The 19,584-nt window shown below is 41.7% G+C and overlaps 1 protein-coding gene across 3 annotated transcripts in view; it reads left to right on the plus strand.

Moving 5' to 3' along the window:
* Window positions 1-19,584, plus strand: part of kalrna (kalirin RhoGEF kinase a) — a 128,861-nt gene that overhangs the window by 61,626 nt on the left and 47,651 nt on the right. For all 3 annotated transcript variants that reach the window (XM_046403172.1, XM_046403171.1, XM_046403173.1), the window contains exons 20-38: window positions 1,921-2,040; window positions 3,042-3,110; window positions 3,324-3,473; window positions 3,562-3,711; window positions 4,351-4,465; window positions 4,767-4,882; window positions 5,144-5,266; window positions 5,845-6,027; window positions 6,212-6,333; window positions 7,964-8,030; window positions 8,121-8,230; window positions 9,219-9,288; window positions 9,441-9,530; window positions 10,613-10,705; window positions 10,967-11,078; window positions 11,295-11,485; window positions 11,672-11,773; window positions 11,860-12,008; window positions 13,234-13,336. In XM_046403172.1, coding sequence (XP_046259128.1) covers window positions 1,921-2,040; window positions 3,042-3,110; window positions 3,324-3,473; window positions 3,562-3,711; window positions 4,351-4,465; window positions 4,767-4,882; window positions 5,144-5,266; window positions 5,845-6,027; window positions 6,212-6,333; window positions 7,964-8,030; window positions 8,121-8,230; window positions 9,219-9,288; window positions 9,441-9,530; window positions 10,613-10,705; window positions 10,967-11,078; window positions 11,295-11,485; window positions 11,672-11,773; window positions 11,860-12,008; window positions 13,234-13,336 — 2,235 coding nt within the window. The remainder of the gene's footprint in view (window positions 1-1,920; window positions 2,041-3,041; window positions 3,111-3,323; window positions 3,474-3,561; window positions 3,712-4,350; window positions 4,466-4,766; window positions 4,883-5,143; window positions 5,267-5,844; window positions 6,028-6,211; window positions 6,334-7,963; window positions 8,031-8,120; window positions 8,231-9,218; window positions 9,289-9,440; window positions 9,531-10,612; window positions 10,706-10,966; window positions 11,079-11,294; window positions 11,486-11,671; window positions 11,774-11,859; window positions 12,009-13,233; window positions 13,337-19,584) is intronic.

Consider the following 19,584-nt stretch of genomic DNA (forward strand, 5'->3'; position numbering starts at 1 on the left):
CCTGAGCCAGAGAAGACTAGAGGACTAAATCCTAAAAAGGAAATGATATGGTGCTTTAATAGAGCTTTAATAAAGGTGGACTGGCTTTTATTAATGGAAACAAAGGAATCAAACTGAAAATCTCAACATGGAATGAGTGCTCCATGTTGGATAAATGACAAGAATAACACCTGGCTCTTCGTCTCAGTTAAAGGCGTTTTTCGTGACAAAGCTACTGCAGATGTGAATATGAACATGCTGTGTGTGAAACAGGAAGCATACTGCTGCTGCAGATGGATACAGCTGAATAATTTATGACGTTTATGGCAATGTGCTAATAACACACATACCCCTACTGTTTCACCCTCACTTCTATGCTCTGGTCATATATCTTCTACAAGCAAATACTTGCTCTCAGCCACAGTTAAATGAAGTAATAAGAAAAATTGTATTTACAATGTGGAATTACATATTGTATGTAACACAGTGAAATGGTGCAGATAAAATTAGGCAGGCACAGAGACCATAACTTGACTCAAATATGGGAAGATATGAAAAGGATAAAATGGGTGGAATAAGAAATTCTGACTTTGACAAAGTAGTTTTGTACTTGTCACTGCTGATTAAACAGCATGAAGATTCTGCTTAAAAAACTGAGTTTTAAGCACTAAGCTTAAGCTTAAGTAATAAATCATAACATATTATTAAGATTGTCAAGGAAATGTTGTAAAATAAAAACTGTCTGTAAGACACATTTTGCATAAATTAGTATTTCATTATAGAATAACACTGAAATTGACTGGACAAAAGTAACAAGAATGAATCAGAAATGCAGCAGCATGCATTAATATCCTTTATTTTTCTATATTGTTGTACATAGCAGCTTAATTTACTAAAAAACTTTACTAAAAAAGTAAAAAAACATAAAAAGTACAATGAGGATTCTAGTTCTCCCTCTCTAAAAACTACAAACAGGGCTCATTTTGTTGCAAATATTCTGCTAAGATTTCCTATATATTTCAATGTGATTATTTTCAGAAGGCACTTCATTTGCAATCTATGTGTTACAGGTGGTGAAGTATGAATGAAACAAGGGTTCACAGCTGTAGGTACTTTGCAGTTAGGGACTTTGTTGACCATGGTACATCAGACAGGTGAGCTGCTGCCAGTGAAGGTAACAGCAGGTAGTTAGGCTTGTTGGATAAAATGTATTTTAACAACATTCTACACAGCACCGACGATACTGTAACCAGGTATTGACGTTTCTGACGTAAATTGGACTCATAGGTTAGTATTAGTTTTATTTATTACTGTATCCAGTTATGATTTTGTTAAATTTTCAGAGAGTGATGCCCGCCTGCTTTTCTTCTTGAGCTTCTTTGCTGGATTTTTGACAGTGTGTGCTGCCACCTGCTGCTCATCAGTTTAACAACCACTCTAGGGAGAGTCCTGTATCACAGAGAGGCCAAAACTCTTGTTATTTTGATATGAGGTGTGGCCTCAAGTCACAAGGTTTGGGCTCAAGTCAGGCTTGCGTCATGGTGTGATGACTTTAGAGTTGGTTTAGTCTTGACAAATTAGCAAAACGCTTGCAGCTCAATTTTTTCTGAAGGATGGAGATAAAACCTGAAGACTCTGGAACCTGATACTACTCTTACTGAATCTAGTGTTCACATCTATCTGAAACACATGTGTTGTGCTTTGACCTTTTGACCTAGTATATTGTTCCTGTTCTTCACACTGTATTTTTTATATTTTTAATCTTTTTTATCTTTTGCCTCCATCTCTATTATTTGTAAATCCCACAGTACACTTACATATCCTCTAACTTTAAGACTTTCAGACTTGTGTTTTGTCATGGCTTTGAATTTCCCTATTGTGTCTCCCCACCCCACCCCCCACATCCACCCCCTTTCACCCCCGCTCTGTGTGTCTCTCTAGGTGTTGGGTTGGATTCGTAATGGTGAGTCCATGTTGAACGCCAGCATGGTGAATGCCAGCTCTCTGTCTGAGGCAGAGCAGCTGCAAAGGGAACATGAACAGTTCCAGATGGCTATAGAGGTACACACTCACACACACACACACACACACACACACACACACACACACACACACACACACATCTTAATTATTGCTGCTCAAACCAGGCTTACTGTACTTTAGTAATAATGATTTCAGCATGCATTGGTTTGAATAGCAGCAGATGGGTGCACACGCTGATACACACACTCACTCTTTGTCATCTGTGTGTGTGTACAGTGCTTGCCTCAATAATTCTGCACTGATTTTGAAGAGCAATAGATGCTAACACATGCGCGTACACACACACACAGAAGATGCATTTAAGTGCTATCTTTGCACATGTGTTTTTGAACAGAAGTGTGTTAGCACTCACGGGGTAAAAGCTCCTTTATCAGCACTAAACGCACACACGCACACACAAACGCAGAAATTCTTACACTGGACTAAAAACATGAATGCAGACAGTGATGTAAGCTTTAAAATATGCTTTAAATCTCACTTTCACTTTTTTAGTTACATTTGGCCAAAGGATGTTATAATGATGTTATAAAGGATGATATAAGCAAATGCAACACATCTGACTGTGACAAGCATAACGTGTCAATTAATAAAACACATCCCCCAAACGTGCTTCATTGTAAGCTTTAAAATAGTCAGTGGCAAGTCACCAAAATTCTGTTGTATTAGATGTCATAAGAAAGATTTTATATCATTTCTTGTACAAAATTATCACATTTGCATGTGAAAAGAAATCTAAGAATATACTAGTAAGTTTCCTTTTGCTTGGAAGTGTCCTGCAGAGTTTAGTTACGTAACACAGAGTCTTTATGTGTGTTTATGACTGGTGTCATTAAGTGCTGACTCCTCCCCCTCCTCTCCTCCCACCTCCCCTCTCCTCTTCTATCCTCCTCTCCTCTCCTCTCCTCCCCCTCCTCTCTCCTCTTCTATCCTCCTCTCCTCTCCTCTCCTCCCCCCCTTCTCCTCTCCTGTCCTCTCCTCTCCTCTCATCTCCTCTCCTCTCCTCTCCTCCCCTCCGTCAGTCTCTCTTTCATGCTAACTCTCTTCAGAAGACTCATCAGAGTGCACTGCAGGTCCAGCAAAAAGCCGAGGTAAATCCCTGCATTTTACACCTGTTACTTTATTAACACTTGGAAGACTTCAAACAAGTAAGACATACTGAACTATATATTTTGTCATATCCTTTAGAGTGTACTTTTAAGTTCCTGGATCCACAAGCTATTGCAGACTGTTCGTGATGACCAATTGTTACCCTCCATCTCTGTCTAATTGCCATGCTCTCTCCACCTCCACCTCTCTTGCAGATGATGCTACAGGCAGGTCACTACGATCCTGAGGCAATTCGAGGCTGTGCTGAGAAAGTGGCTGTTCACTGGCAGCAGCTGATGCTGAAGATGGAGGACCGCCTGAAGCTCGTCAACGCCTCTGTGGCCTTCTACAAGACATCTGAACAGGTACACCTCAGACACACCCACTTTGCCAGGGCTTGTGTTTTCGCTAAGGTCAGGGTTATGGTGTCCCTAAATTTATGTGTCTGTACAGGTGTGCAGTGTGTTAGAGAGCCTTGAGCAGGAGTATCGCCGGGATGAAGACTGGTGTGGCAGTCATGATAAACTGGGGATGTCAGCCGACAGCGATCATCTTCTACCGCTGATCAGTAAACACCTGGAACAGAAAGAAGCCTTCCTCAAGGTGATTCACAGCTCATCATATCACATGAGAGAACAGGCCACTGGGCTCCCACACAGAGGCACACACAAATTCAGAAGAACTTAAGAAAAATATCAAATTCAGTAAGGAATCTTGAGGCTTGAATGAAAGCCAGCAGATCAGAGTGAGGCAGGACTGAAAGTAAAACATGCCAGAGAATGACATTTCAAGCGATCTATGTGGCAGCAGTATGCACTTTGAGGAAGATCTTGAGCAAGATAAAATGAGTCCCAAAATGAGATGGTAAAATAATCAGGGGATGAAACCTTTATAGTCATCATCTAGACAGCCTTTGCACTAGAGATCTCACTAAAATTAAAAAGTTAAATTAAGGGGTTAAAGCCAATTGGCTCTCTGTTGGATACTTTCCATTAGCTTTTTATAAAATCTGCAAATAACCTCTGGTTGATAGATACACTTTGAATAAATTTGAATGTTTTTATTGTTAGCTAACTGGCTAATACATGAGGCTTCATTTGAAATGCACATAGCAGATCAGCTGTGAAAGCACCTCAGTGTTTTGCAGTAAAGTGTTACTTTAACTGATTTTGTCAAAGGTAGTGAAGTGCTTGTGGGAACTGTGTAAGTGTGTTAGTATTAACACCATGTCCCTGTGTGCAGGCATGCACTCTGGCCCGGAGGAACGCTGAGGTGTTCCTCAAGTACATCCACAGGAACAATGTGAGCATGCCCGGAGCCGCCAGTCATGCCAGAGGGCCCGAACAGCAAGTTAAAGGTAAATGACACTACCACTATACCAATACCATTACCATATGGACATATAATGAAACATTTTTATGGAAGCTCAGATATTTATTTAAAGCTCACTGCATTACTTTTGTTATGATTTTAAATGTGAAAAGGTTCATTTAGTTCAGCAACACAGATAACACAAGCTTACGCAATTATGTCTTGTGTCTGTGTTATTATGTACTTAACCTAAACACGCAGTTTAGTTTGAAAACCTCATCAGTGAGCAGGGAGCACTTTTTGGGATTGAGGTGTGAATGTAATTGCTGGTGTGTTTTTGTGTGCAGCTATTCTGAATGAGCTGCTGCAGAGAGAGAACAGAGTTCTTCACTTCTGGACGTTAAAGAAAAGGAGACTGGACCAATGTCAGCAGTACCTGGTGTTTGAACGCAGTGCCAAACAGGTCAGTGTGTGTCTGTCTCTCTGTGTGTGTCTGTGTGCGTCTGAATGTGTGTGTGTGTGTGTGTGTGCATTAGTAAAATTAAAAGAAAAAGTTCTGGCTACAGTTTGGCTTTGGGGAAATGTGCAGCACTAAAAAGGACATCTGCTTTATTTTATTATTCAGTGAATTTGTAAAGTCAAATGTACAGAGAACTGGGGATCAACTTAATCTGTTCTTTTTCTTTGTGTGTGTGTGTGTGTGTGTGTGTGTGTGTGTGTACAGGCACTGGATTGGATCCAAGAGACTGGGGAAGTTTACCTAGCCACACACACATCACCTGGTGACAGCAGTGAGGAAACACAGCAGCTCCTCAATGACCACCATCACTTCAGACTTACTGCCAAGGTACATTGTGTGTGTGGGTGTGTGTGAGTGATTGTTTGTATGTGTAAAGATCAGCTACTGGCAGCTTTATTGAGCCTCAAAGGAACTACTGGGAACTGGATGTAATATGTGTCAAGTGAATCTCTTCTGAACTTTCTATTGATTTATACTTGTGCGGCTTTGCATTCTGAATGAGATGTGGGACTTCTGTCAACACACTCGTATGTAGCATGAAGCTAGTGCGTCTAAATACAAATTAAAAACGTTATGTTCCTTGCATACTTTTGGTGACTGAAGGAACTTAGAGCTATAGCTTATCAAGAGCATCAATAAGAAACTTGAACTTATAATTCACTATAAGTCACATTATGAATGCATCATAATACATTCTAGATGTATTCTTAATTGAAGGAGTTATAAGTATATTTTAAGTATAAGTATAAAATATAAAGGCAAAAAAAGCAAAAGTAGCAAGGACAGGATACTATAATGGGTCTATATTACTGAGTGTAATGTAGCAATGCAAAAGATCAATGACTCTTCAAGCTTAGCGGTATTTCCTTTGTGTGTGTGTGTGTGTGTGTATGTACTTCCCACAGCAAACCAAGGAGAAGGTGAAACTGCTGATCCAGTTGGCAGACAACCTGGTTGAGAAAGGCCACGCCCACGTGTCGGAGCTGAAACGCTGGGTGAGCACGGTGGACCGCAGATACCGTGATTTCTCACTACGGATGGCTAAATACCAGGAGTGCCTCGAAAGGAGCCTGGGGGTCAGCTCGGAGGTGAAGATACACAACATACTCAGTTTTCACATACATTAGACTGAAGTCACTCTTATCGAAATTAGGTATGGGCCCATCTTTCAAACATGAACCCTGAGTGTGGTTATGGATGCAGTTTAGGTGAAGCTTTGTATAGTTTTGTTTCCTGATGTTGACAAAAATCCTTCTATGTTCCTCTATACAGGACAGCAAAGACTTGGAGCTGGACATTATTCCCGCCAGCCTGACAGACGACCCTGAGGTCAAACTGCGTGACCCCAACAATGAGGTCAATGAGGAAAAGAGGAAGTCTGCAAGGAAGAAAGAGTGAGTATAGGAAGAGAAGGACAACAAGTCTGGACAAATTGCTGTATCCCAAATAAATAAATATAAAAAGGTCACATGAAGCATGTAAAATGACAAAGACAAAACGTTAGGTGATAATGTAGTCATAATACAGTTGCAAAAATTCACTCTATTCAGCCACACTCATTCCAGTTTACTGCCAATAGTGTTTTGTCAACAGTTATAATAAAGGCAGCCATTTAAAGGGATCAAAGACACACCATTTCAGAATCAGAATCAGAAAAGACTTTATTGCCATGTAAGTGAAGAGGTTTCACATGACTGGCAATTTGTCTTGGTGATTGGTGCATACATAGAACGTAACAAGTAACATATGATTGAAGGATAAAATAAAAATACAAATAAAATAGAATAAGGTAACACAAAATAAAATAAGTGAAATAAATTATTATAAAATTTTTCTGGAGGTAGTCCAAAAGTGAGGTAGTGCAGGGTGGAAGTGTAGTACAAGTGGGTGAGGTGCAAATGAACAGCAGGTGGATAATGACATGAGCAAAATCAATTACTAAGGTGCAGGGCAGCATGTTAGTCAGTTGGTGTTCAACAGTCCAACAGCACAGGGGAAGAAACTGTTCTTGTGGCGTGAGGGTTCGGTCCGAATGGACCGTAACCTCCTGTCTGAAGGGAGTTTCACAAAGAGTCTGTGTCCAGGGTGAGAAGGGTCAGCTGTGATCAGACCTGCACGCCTCAGAGTCCTGGAGGTGTACAGGTCTCTGAGAGATGGAAGGCTGCAGCCAATCACCTTCTCAGCAGAGCGCACAGCACGCTGCAGTCTGTGCTTGTCCCTGGCGGTGGCCCCAGCGTACCACACGGTGATGGAGGAGGTGAGGAGGGACTCAATGATGGCCGTGTAGAACTGAACCATCATCTTGACTCGCACCTTGAGTTTCCTCAGCTGCCGCAGGAAGAACATCCTCTGCTGGGCCCTTTTGATGAGGGAGCTGATGGTCAGCTCCCACTTGAGGTCCCGGGTGATGGTGGTACCCAGGAAGCGGAAGGAGTCCACCGTGGAGATTCGGGTGTCTGTCAGGGGGAGCGATGGAGTTGGCACTTTCCGAAAGTCAATGATCATCTCCACTGTCTTCTGGGCGTTCAGCTCCAGGTGGTTGTTGCCGCACCAGGACACCAGACGGTCCACCTCCCTCCTGTAGGCGGACTCATCCCCGTCCGAGATGACACCGATGAGGGTGGTGTCATCTGCAAACTTAATCAGCTTGACAGACTGATGGCCGGAGGTGCAGCAGTTGGTGTAGATGGAGAAGAGCAGAGGGGAAAGTACACAGCCCTGGGGGGTACCGGTGCTGATGGTGCGGGTGTCTGAGACATTCTTCCCCAGCCTCACATGCTGTTTCCTGCCTGTCAGGAAGTCAGTGATCCACCGGCAGATGGGTTCAACATCTCTTGTGAAACTGTCTTGTTGGGAATTGCTATTTTTATGATAAAAGTCTTAATGGGAGCATCAATAGGCTCATGCAGTCCTAGAAGACACAAAACAGCACTAATTTTATGATTCATGCCATCTTAGCCTTCTTTGTGGTGTTTCCTTTGGTAGTCAAAAGCTTTTTTCTTTCTGTCTTTTTTCTTGTCTCAGGTTCATTATGGCAGAGCTACTGCAGACAGAGAAGACCTATGTCAGAGATCTCCATGAGTGTCTAGAGGTAAATAAACAAAAACAAAAACTTGCTGTTTGTCCAGTTCTGTTTTGACACCACATTTGCTCATGTCTGCCTTACTTGCCTGTCTATCAGACCTACCTGTGGGAGATGACCAGTGGCGTGGAGGAGATACCCCCAGGCATTGCCAACAAGGAGCATATCATCTTCGGCAACATGCAGGACATCTACGACTTCCATAACAAGTGAGAGACACTTTTATAAAATGGTTTTAACTAAGCGGCCGGCACGGTGGTTAGCACTGTCGCCTCATAGCAAGAGGGTTCCAGGTTCGAATCCCGGGCCCTTCTATGTGGAGTTTGCATGTTCTCCCTGTGCCTGCATGGGTTTTCTCCAGGTACTCCGGCTTCCTCCCACAATACCAAAAACATGCACATTAGGTTAATTTGCTACTCTAAATTGCCCCTAGGTGTGAGTGTGAGAGTGTGTGGTTGTTTGTCTCTGTGTGTTGGCCCTGCGATTGACTGGCGACCAGTCCAGGGTGAACCCCGCCTCTCGCCCGTAGTCAGCTGAGATACGCTCCAGCTCCCCCGCGACCCTGACGGATAAGCAGTATAGAAAATGGATGGATGGATGACTTTAACTAAGCCCAGTGTCTTTGTTCCAACTGGTCCATGCTCAGACCAGTTTTGCAATTTTCCCAAGCCAGATATGGGATTTTCCTGTGTGCACAGCTTATTAAAACCACAGCTTATTACATACTGTGTTTTTAAGCTCTGACACAATGTAAGAATTAATCTAAAGAATGGCTAAAAAAAGCTTGCCAATATCAGTGCGAACATCTTTTATGTTTGTCATCGCTGAGCCAGCGCAGCATTTCCTGCAGCAGAAATGCTCTTACACAAGGGAACTTCTTCTCTGATGTTGTAGCTACAGGGGAACTGAAGAAGTGTCTTTGAGGTTTGTCTTTGAGGTTTGCCTTCTTAGATGTTTCATGAACTCCAGACGTTTCCCTGAGGAGCTCCCTTGTGTCTGATCTCGTTGTGGTACCTCTGGAAGGTACCCGTCTCCTTAATTTAGATCTTAAAGGAACTTTGAACCATCAGGATTTCAGAATATACTTTTCAGGTGTTTCAGGCATGTTTTGTTTTGCTAGCTCCCTGCTAAGGTTTGCTAAAATATGAAGTGCACATTGTGATCTTTCACTGTGTGTGTTTTTGTGTGTGTTTGCAGTATTTTCCTGAAAGAGCTGGTGAACTATGAGCAGCTTCCAGAGGACGTTGGCCACTGCTTCGTCACCTGGGTGAGTCAGCCGGATGGAGACAAAATGGCAGTGACATCCAACCCCTGATTTCTGTTTCCCCTCCTTTGTCAAAAGAAGGAGGTGGGCTTGAGTAGAGCGATACCAAAAGTCACTCTGTAAATCTTTCTCCTCTCCTCTGCTCTCCTCTCCAGGCTGATAAGTTCCACATTTATGTAGATTACTGCAAGAACAAACCAGACTCCAGTCAGCTCATACTGGAGCATGCTGGCACCTTCTTTGATGTGAGTAAACCCTTCATTATTCTGTCAGAGACCACATGAACATGTTAGATTAAAACAAAACCTTTTATTCCATCTAATCTTTCCAATGGGCGGCACAGTGGTGCAGTGGTTAGCACTGTCACCTCATAGCAAGAGGGTTCCAGGTTTGAATCCTGGTCTGGGCCCTTCTATGTGGAGTTTGCATGTTCTCCCTGTGCCTGCGTGGGTTTTCTCCGGGTTCTCCGGCTTCCTCCCACAATACCAAAAACATGCATGTTAGGTTAATTGGCTACTCTGTATTGCCCCTAGGTGTGAGAGTGAGAGTATACGACCAGCCCAGGGTGTACCCCGCCTCTCGCCCGTAGTCAGCTGAGATAGGCTCCAGCTGCCCTGCGACCCTGATGGATAAGCGATATAGAAAATGGATGGATGGATAATCTTTTCTATCAAAATCAAATAACCTGTGCTTCTTTAAAGCTTCAGAATAATACATATTGCGATGTAGGTTCTCAGTCATCTTGGTCATGGTAGGTGAAGTGCTCGAAACGAAGGCAATATCCAGATATCTAACCTCTAGCGGGGTTGTCACCCTCGTTAACGACTCGATCAACGCCTCACGCCTTCGCTTCTAATACTTCAACCAAAACAATCAATGTTTGTACAGCACATGCTTAGTGCAGTACAAGTTGCTGGGAACAACAGAAACAAATTATCTAATCATTTAAGTAATGGTATATCATGATCAAAGTGTTGCGTCAGTACAGAAACACAGCAATTAACCAGCAAGGGCTTGATGCATGGCTTCTCTTGAGATGGATAAATCCTGTACAGCATGAACAAGATTAACAGGACGTGAATCTATCATTCAAGTGTAGCACCCCTTGTCATGCACATTGCTTTGAAAGGGACAACTAGGCGTGTACAGCTGCAGGTTTCTCATTTCTCTACTGAGGCTAGAGATGGTATTGGATTGTGAGCGCGTTCTGCAGTTTGCCTGCTTTGTCAGCAGATGGTACTGTTTAATCATTGGAAAAAGTGCAGATTCTCAGCATTTCATGGTATGTTGGTATTTATTGTAATTCAGGCTCTGTTTGTTTGAACAGGACATTCAGCAGAGACGTGGGCTGGCTAATTCCATCTCATCCTACCTCATCAAACCAGTCCAGAGGATCACCAAGTACCAACTACTGCTGAAGGTGGACACTCACATGCACATATGCACACTTGACTTAAAATCTTAACACAAAGATGGTACATAAATATGGGGCAGAAATAACACATGTGCAAAGAGGGAAAGCTGAGACACAGTCAGGAAATAACCAGGACTCGTAAAATATGGAGTTTAAAGATAGAGATAAAATACAGGTCAAAATATTCTTTTAAGAAACATAGCTTTCTGCTTTTGCTTCTGTTATGCCCTCTCATCACATTCAATATCCTGTCCTTCCCTTCTGCAGGAATTACTGTCATGTTGTGAGGAGGGTAAAGGGGAAATTAAAGATGGTTTGGAGGTGATGCTCAGTGTTCCCAAGAAAGCTAATGATGCCATGCATCTCGCCATGTTGGAGGGTAAGATAGCGTCCATACTGCTGTACTAAAACACAGCGTCAGTCGCTTTTTTCTATTAAATTCATATATTTTAATCTGTAAATGATGTCCCTGCTGACCATTACTTAAGGCATACCATAAGTTTGTTTTATTTCCTATCCCACCTTAATGACTGACTGTGTGATCGGACAGCACTTTGGTTGGTTGATATTAAGTCTTGGATCTCTTCTTCCTCAGGGTTTGAGGAGAACCTCGAGGTTCAGGGTGAGCTCATCCTACAGGACAGTTTCCAGGTCTGGGATCCTCGCTCGCTCATCAGGAAGGGGCGGGACCGACACCTCTTCCTGTTTGAGTTCTCCTTGGTCTTCAGCAAGGAGATCAAAGACTCAGCTGGCAGAACCAAGTATCAATACAAGAACAGACTACTGGTGAGTGTGTGTATGCGTCCATGCAGTAGGTATATATGTATCCAGCCCAGAGGTCACATCACTGACATCACTTCATCTCTTCTTTCATTGCCTCTTTGTAACCTTGTGTATGTTTTATTCAAGGGTTACGTGTCACCAACTCACATTATTGATTATTATACATTCTCTCTTCCTGCCGTCTGTCAGACATCAGAACTGGGTGTGACTGAGCACATTGAGGGCGATCCGTGCAAATTTGCTCTGTGGGCAGGAAGAACCCCCTCCTCTGATAATAAAACTGTGCTGAAGGTAAGTGAAAAGTTAAATGAAGATGAAAACAGTTTTCAGTACTCTGATTAGATGCTTTAGTTCGTTTTTTCTGTTGTTTCCTCCAGGCGTCAAGCATGGAAGCTAAACAGGAGTGGATTAAAAACATCAGGGAGGTGATCCAGGAGAGGATGACTCACCTGAAGGGGGCACTCAAGGAGCCCCTTCATCTGCCCAAAACACCAGCACTGACCAAACCCAGGAATAACACCAAGAGGTAAACAAGGACACACACACACAATTTACACTTGCTAAAAGAAAATGTGATTTTGAATCTAGAGGTCTGTATGTTGATGCAGGAACATAATGCACACAAAACTTATATCAGCAGTTAACACTCAGCTGAATATCATTGACTTTGGTCACCATGACCAGAAAATGTTTCCATTAATAGAAATGTTTACACTGAGGACAGAAAAGTTCTCACCACAGAGAGATTTTGTCATCAAGACTGAGTTTAAAAACATCACTGAGGATGGAAACATCATTAATGAAGAATTACGCAAAGGGAGAAAGACATTTTCTGGGAATAAAAACACCTTTATTGTTGGCAGTAACTCAGCTGATTAAAGGTCTGATCAACTAGACTGGTGGAGAAAGAGAGAGCAGCTCAATTGTGAGGTCTTTCTGTGATTACTAAGCCCAACAAAGAAGAAAGAAGAGAGAAAGAAAGAAAGAAAATCTAGTGACCTATAGTGACGTTCAGTATGGCCTCAGCTCAACTCTCCCTGAGAAATGTTATTACATTAACCAAGGAATGTGAGTATCACCCAAGCTGCAACAATACCAGAATTTGAAATTTATTATTTACCATATAATCTGGTTGTAGATCTGCTTTTTTTTTATAGCTTTGGTACTTTGATACCATCAAATGAAGTCAGTGTATCAATGTGCCATTACTTTTGGCAACTTCAGTATCACCTGGGTGTGCCCTGCTTATACTATCAGTGCAACAGGAGTCATTACAACAGGGACACGTAGAAACTACACTAATGAAAATATATTTAACGCAAATCCACATCTCTTCATCCCTCTTTGTTTACCGTTACAGAATTTAAATATGTCTATGTGTGTTTTTGTAACAATCCTTTGACGATCCTTACAAATTGAAAGTCACTCTTTGTCTGCACAGCAATACATTTCTCTTCTCTAAGACAACATAGAGTTGCATAATGTTCCATAATTGTTCCACATTGCAGCAAAAAGATTTCCCACCTTTGCTGTTGCCACAACTAGAAGCGCCATCACTGCAAACAATGGCACTGCGGGCAGTAACCTTATCCCCCCTGGCAAAAGCTGTCATTACAGCTGAATGAAAACTCAGAGATTTAAAAGAAAATAATATTGTCCCATTTGCAACATCAGTGTTGTCTTTCCTCACATTCAGCTCTTGGTGTTTCCTGTGATTTATACCAAGATATTCATTCTGGTTATGTGTTCAGGGAGGGAGGCGAAGATGGAGACAGTCAGGGAGACGGCAGCAGCCAACCAGATACCATCTCCATCGCCTCCAGAACATCCCAGAACACTGTAGACAGCGACAAGGTAGGAAACACACACTCACACGCACAGATCTGCTGTTGACTTTTAATGAGTCAAAGAAAAAAAGGAAAAGGAGCTGAAGGCAGCTGGTCAAGACTCGCTCTGTGACCTGTGACGAGCTGACGACCCACAGCTGTCTCAGCCCTACAGGGTCTCCCATGCAGCTACAACTGGCAGAAGCAGGGGCTGTGTGTGTGTGCTTGTGTGTGTCCATGCAAAAAAAACCAAAAAAAAAACGGAATGCACAGGAAACGGATAATTGTGTGTCTGTGAGTGTGTTACGCTTAGCCTGAAGTTTACATGTCGGTCAAAGTGTGTGTTGATGTGTGCAGTTGATGTGCGTGAATGAGGTGTATCCAGCAACGTCACCACATGAACAGACAAGCAGGCGGCCATGAAAAACCTCCTCAGGTTGTGTGCAGGCATTTGCGCTAATGCCTCGTATCGACCGGCCGCTCACATCCAAGTAAGACCATCTTTAAACCTTTAATTTGACAGTCTACCAGAATTAAAATGCACAAATAATTTAGAAGGAACACCTTATTAATCAAAATGGTGAAAGCTAACAAACATATGATTTTCTTCCTTTTCTTCACTCCCCAGTTCAGTCATGTCTAAGCGTTTTTTCCATTTATAAAAAACTTTTTAGTAGTTTAGCAGCAGGGTTTCGTCTGTCATTGCACTCTTTACTTTTTGATACAGTGCTTTTTTTTTTTTTTTTTAAGAAGAAGCAGCAACAGGCAAGCCAATTATAAGATAAGAATATGCTTCATTGGCCCTCCAGAGGGGAAGCTCCAGTGATAATACTGTATAACTGTATTACATTTTGTGGATTTGGGTGATTGGATGTTACAGGGTGGCTCCTAATGCTTTGTTTAACTGTCTACGGTCTACAGTTAAGTTTTGTAGGACAGATTCATTTGCAAATGAAGCAACTTAAATTAAATGTACAGATTTTGAATGGAGTTTGGTGCTGTTTTTGTATCCACATTTTTATTAGCTGTTTTGATTTGAACTGATTGTTGTCCAGTGTTACTACAGTACCTCCTTTTTCACTGTTCTGCACACACACACACACACACACACACACACACACAGCCCCAAACAGATGTCAGTCATGGCCTCCTACTGTAGTGTTACAGAGTGGCCTTTTCACCGCGTAACCCCACGCCTACATACTACCCTGTCTCTAAATGTCAACGCCATGCGCACACACTCGCCCCTCCCTCTCTCTCTCTCTTTCTCTATCAATATCACTCTTTCACTGTGACACACATTTGCTAATTTTCTGGTACATGATATAAAATGTGTGTACATACATATGTGTACAAAATGAAAACAATGCATACACAGGTCTTCTGTACTGTACTATACTGCTTATGTGATTTTTATATAGCACATCCGCTGCATCCACTCCAAAGAAAACATGATAATGAATTTTTCCAGCCTTTTCTGGGTGTGGGTGTGTTGTTGTTCTGGTCCAGTTTATTGTTTCTAGGATTTAGAAGACTCTAGCCAGCTTTTTTTGGATCCTCCTCTTCTGTTTTCCTGAAAACATGAAAAAAAAAATCTTATTTGATGTACTGACACAGCAAAATACAGCTTTAACTGTGACTGTGCCTGTCTGAGGATGTGAAGAGATGCCATCTCCCATTTGGGAAGAAATACTGAGAAAAAAAAATCCTTTTTGATAAACTTTCTGTCTTTTCATCCCCTATTGTGTAGGGTTCTAATTTATCTTTCTGAATTCTATTAGGGTTTTATCTAAGTACAGATTTGTGCTGGAATTGGAGACTCATCAGGCGTGAGAGACTAATGTATATTTTGCCCCAGCAGGGTAGTAGAAGCTGGCTGTAGTTGTTTCCATGTACGTGGAGGGCGTGGTGCTCCCTCCAGGGCTTTATTATCATAAAAGTATGGTAATTTCTTGTGTATTTTGGAGCAAACAAATGAAGATATAGTGTTTATTCAGCTAATGATCTAATCGGGTATGTTTGTTTCGTGACACTTCTAAGGTTCACTATGGGTTTGGCAAAGTAGAAGGGATTTTTTTTTTTTTATTGTTTTTTTTTTTGGAAGAAGCTTTTGTTATTTATTTTAAAAGAGATACAGTGGCAAGACTGAAAACTAGATAAGTGAAATTAAGTTTTTAATGAAAATTAAACCTGGGGGGGGGGGGAGAGCAGATTCATTATTTTATTCACCAAAGGCCATTTTGCACTCCTCCTCTGGTGATTAAATTTATTAGAAAGAAAAGATGAGGTGGTGATTGTCAGAACCCATCAGAGTCAGCAGATGATGGGAATTTCAACACTTGCTCCTCAGTAATAATAAGAGCAGCAAGCTGGTTGGGGGTGGGGTTGGGGGGGGGGGGGGGGGGGGGGCTTTCCAGTTGTGACATGTTCAGTGAGCCAGTCAGAATCACCTGCACTGGTGTGTGGAATAAGTCAGTGCACAGGTCAGAGAGCACAAACGGGAAGCAATGATTTTCAGCTTCACTAACTGGGTTTATGGTAACAGAGACATACAGTGCTGGCCTCTTCATTCTGAAAGAGTAACATACTATAAACAGCTTACAACAGCTTTCTCTGGCACATATACATTACCAAAGCTAGTTCTGCTGATATAACTAAAATCATGAAGATTTGGTGAAAAAGCCTAAATAAGGTGCATAATGTGACTCCAAATTAGCAGAAAAAGGTTGATGAAGTGCCTACCTGTCAGACTTACTGTTTTAAGGTGTAGGATATTGATCAGCTCATGAATAAGCTCTTTCTTCCAGTAGATAAAAATGCATTTCTGCGTGTGATTGGGCTTTAGGAGAGGGGGAGTGTTGCTTCTGAGATACTCCCTATTAATACAGTTAATCTGGCTGAATGTGTTTCTGTTGCCTTTTTTTTTTTTAACCTCTCCCTCTTCCCGTAAACTTCGTTCTCAGCCTCGCCCTGTTTTCCTGTCTGTTGGTCTTCCACTAGTTTCTATACCTCTCTTTGATTTTCTCTCTTTCCATCTTGTGTAATCCCTCACTGATGCACACCCACACCTGAAATTAGCTGCTCCTTTTGCAATCCGTCCCTGTTGTCTCTCCAACTCTCTCAGTTTTCACACATCTTTTTCTTGCTATACTATAATAACAGCCCAGAGTTTGCCCTGTCAGATGTTCCACTAGCTGTCTGGGTCTAGAGGATATATATGTGTGTGTGTGTGTGTGTGTGTGTGTAGACAGGGTGGGAAGCTACTGTTTCTGGTGGTTTTTGGAGGAGTTTTATATGACGAATGGATCATTTTTTTCCCCCTCCTATTTTTTCTTTCTGTCTTCGCCAAGTTCTTCTGTTTGCCTCTAGATTTCTCTCTCTGTCTCCTTCAGCTGGTCCTCCTATGCGCTCTTGTCTGTCTTCATCGCTCAGCGCACACTGCAGACATGTGCTATCTTGCATGATGTAGTTATCACTGGGTTAGCTAAGCATAGTTTTTATGAATTTATCTTGACTCCAGCACATTCATCTCCATTCCAATGTCTTGTTTACGGCTATATTGTTCATGTTAATTGTATAAATGAAGGCACCTAATATACAAGGCAATGTCAGAGCTACACTGTTCACTCAACACTGACTGTAAGACACTCAAACCTGAAAGTCAGAATCTTATAATCTTATCATAGTTATTTTAATTCAAACCTGTGCAGGGCTAGAACAACAAAACTGATATATTCCGACCAGACAAAAAAAAACAACAGGACTGACAGAACTGAAATAAAACAACCTCACATTTTCCTTCCAAGTGACCTTTTGTGGTCATGTGAGTAATGACTGTCCTTGCTAATTAGAAAAGGTGGAAGTAACAAAAGGTTTTGGTTGTGGTTGAGTATACATAGTGGGATAGTGGGACTTTGACATTGGAGACCATGGTTTGTCACCTTTTTCCTCCAAACGGTGCTGACAAACCACCTTTTTTGTCATTAAGTTACTTGTTGTGCCACTGTCTAAATACTCATACCTTGTTTCCGCACAGTTTTGTTTTGTGTGTGTAATTCTATATGTTACACAGAGTACGCCCTCCTAGTGTTTATTGCAAGGAAAGCCATTTCTTTTGGACGGACAGAAACAGCACTGCAGACAAGCTAATTTTGTTGAGACAAAAACGAGACCGATGTTGCATTAAGAGGTTGGTCTGCCGTGTGTATAAGCAGTTTTCTAAAATATTTTGTTAAAAGATGTACGAACCACTGTGCATGTGCTTTATGTTTTACAGCTAACGTGCTACCAGTGTTAGCTAAATGTGGTGCCAGAATGCTATTTTTATTTATACAATCATACAATTTGACCATCAACACAGTCAAGCAGCTGAATTGAATAAAACGGCGTGTTGGCTCATTAATTCTATGTGTGGCACGCATTTGAAGTCCATCCTAAATTTTAAGGCAAATTCCAGACTGGAGGAATAAAAGCAATAAACAAAAACAAAAGTAGGAGTTAAAAAACACATTGGAGATCATTGCCACAGGAATGTATGGAATTCAGTTGACTTGCATACATACACAGAACTATATGTGAGGCATTAAGGACTCCTCTACGATATTGCAGTATTACAGAGGACATGACGTGAGTCACTATATGTCAGCTCCGTAATGTTTTGTTGACATACTGAGGTTCAAGACAGTCCTGTAACATCTTGTTAAATATATCAGTTCTGTGACGTTTAGTGGAATGTGTCTTTTCTGTGACGTTTTTTTATATTTTGTTTTTGGTGCAGTGAGTCATCTGTGGTTCAGTCTGTGGTCTTTATGTTATTTAAAATGTTGTTCCAGTGGTTGACAAATTGGCAGCCCTCATGGCTCTACCGCCGCCCTGTAGGCCAAGGGGCAAACACTTATTTTAGCCTCGGCATTCAGTCTGAGTGAGTTAAAATTGTGTTTTTCTGTGAGCCAGGACCAATAAAATGTGCTAGTGCTCCACTCCTGTAGGACTGAAGTGCATGTATTAATGGTTGAAAATGGGCTCAGCTGGCAGCTACACCCATTTTGCTCAACTCTGTGAAGTTTATTTTGTTCAGAAGCCGGTCGACACAAGTGACATCCACCCCTGCCCCTACCTACCTCTCATGGTATTTAGCCATTAAGAAAAGCCGTTTCCAGTTCCATTCTTCTCCATTTTAGTGAATTGAACGAATATAAGAGATGGCTACTGCAAACCTCTGTTAATTAAACAAAACTGTCTGCATGGCAAAAAGCAACTGTGCATTGCGCATATTGACACTTTAAAACAATTACCAATCGCCAAACTACCCTGAATTATAACCTAAATCATATTCTTCTGCTCTTAAAATTCACAAGTTTTTAGTATCACTTTGTGTGTGTCTAGGAGAACTTTATTTCCATTAAGCTATAAATGTGGCATATTCTGTGTTGCTCTAAAAGTATTTCTGCATATGAATACAGGCCACATTAACAGGGAGTCTCTCTGACCAATATCTTTGGTTAAGGTTGGAAACCCTCACTGGTTTTGTCTCAGTATGTATTCACTGCATGTGGCTGTAATGTTTTCTTCTTACTTTGTGTGACTGTTAGAATGTAACATAATAATAATAAAAAAGATCTATTAATGTTACTACTTTGGGAGCAATATTTAGCACCTTCTGATGAGTAACTAATATTATGTGTTCAGTCTGAAACCATACAGTAGCCTTCTGCTGGTCATATGACTTTTGTGTTACACATTCAAATGTGCGCACACACACACACAGTCCTGGCAGTTTTAGTGCCGCAGTAACTTCCACTGAATGGGAGAAATCAACACACTCGCACACATACACACACACTAAGCAGAGTGCTGTTCTCATCAAATGGCTGTTTGTTCAGAGAGAGAGAGAGAGAGAGAGAGAGAGAGAGAAGGCGTGTTTGTGTGTGAGGCGAAGACACAAACGAGGGAGTTGTCAAAGACAGAGAGGGCGACACAGAGAGGGAGACAGTAGAAGAGAGTTCGACATGCCAAAGTGGATGAGCTTTAAACTGTTCAAAGAGAGCAGCAGAGTAAGTACAAACTGCTGGATTACACAGTGTTTATCGGCTCAACTGACTGCTAAAATTACACCAGTTAGTACTTCCCATTAAACACAGTTTTCATTCACTGCTGTTTTGTGCTGACAAGTGTGTAGCTTTACTTTAAGACTGTGTGTCTGGCATTAGCAGCACCGTTGTGTTTATCTCAATTATCTAATTTTGTTAGAGTAAAATTGCTGCAACAAGTTAAACT

Source organism: Scatophagus argus, chromosome 11, assembly GCF_020382885.2.
Source record: "Scatophagus argus isolate fScaArg1 chromosome 11, fScaArg1.pri, whole genome shotgun sequence".
Taxonomy (NCBI): domain Eukaryota; kingdom Metazoa; phylum Chordata; class Actinopteri; family Scatophagidae; genus Scatophagus; species Scatophagus argus.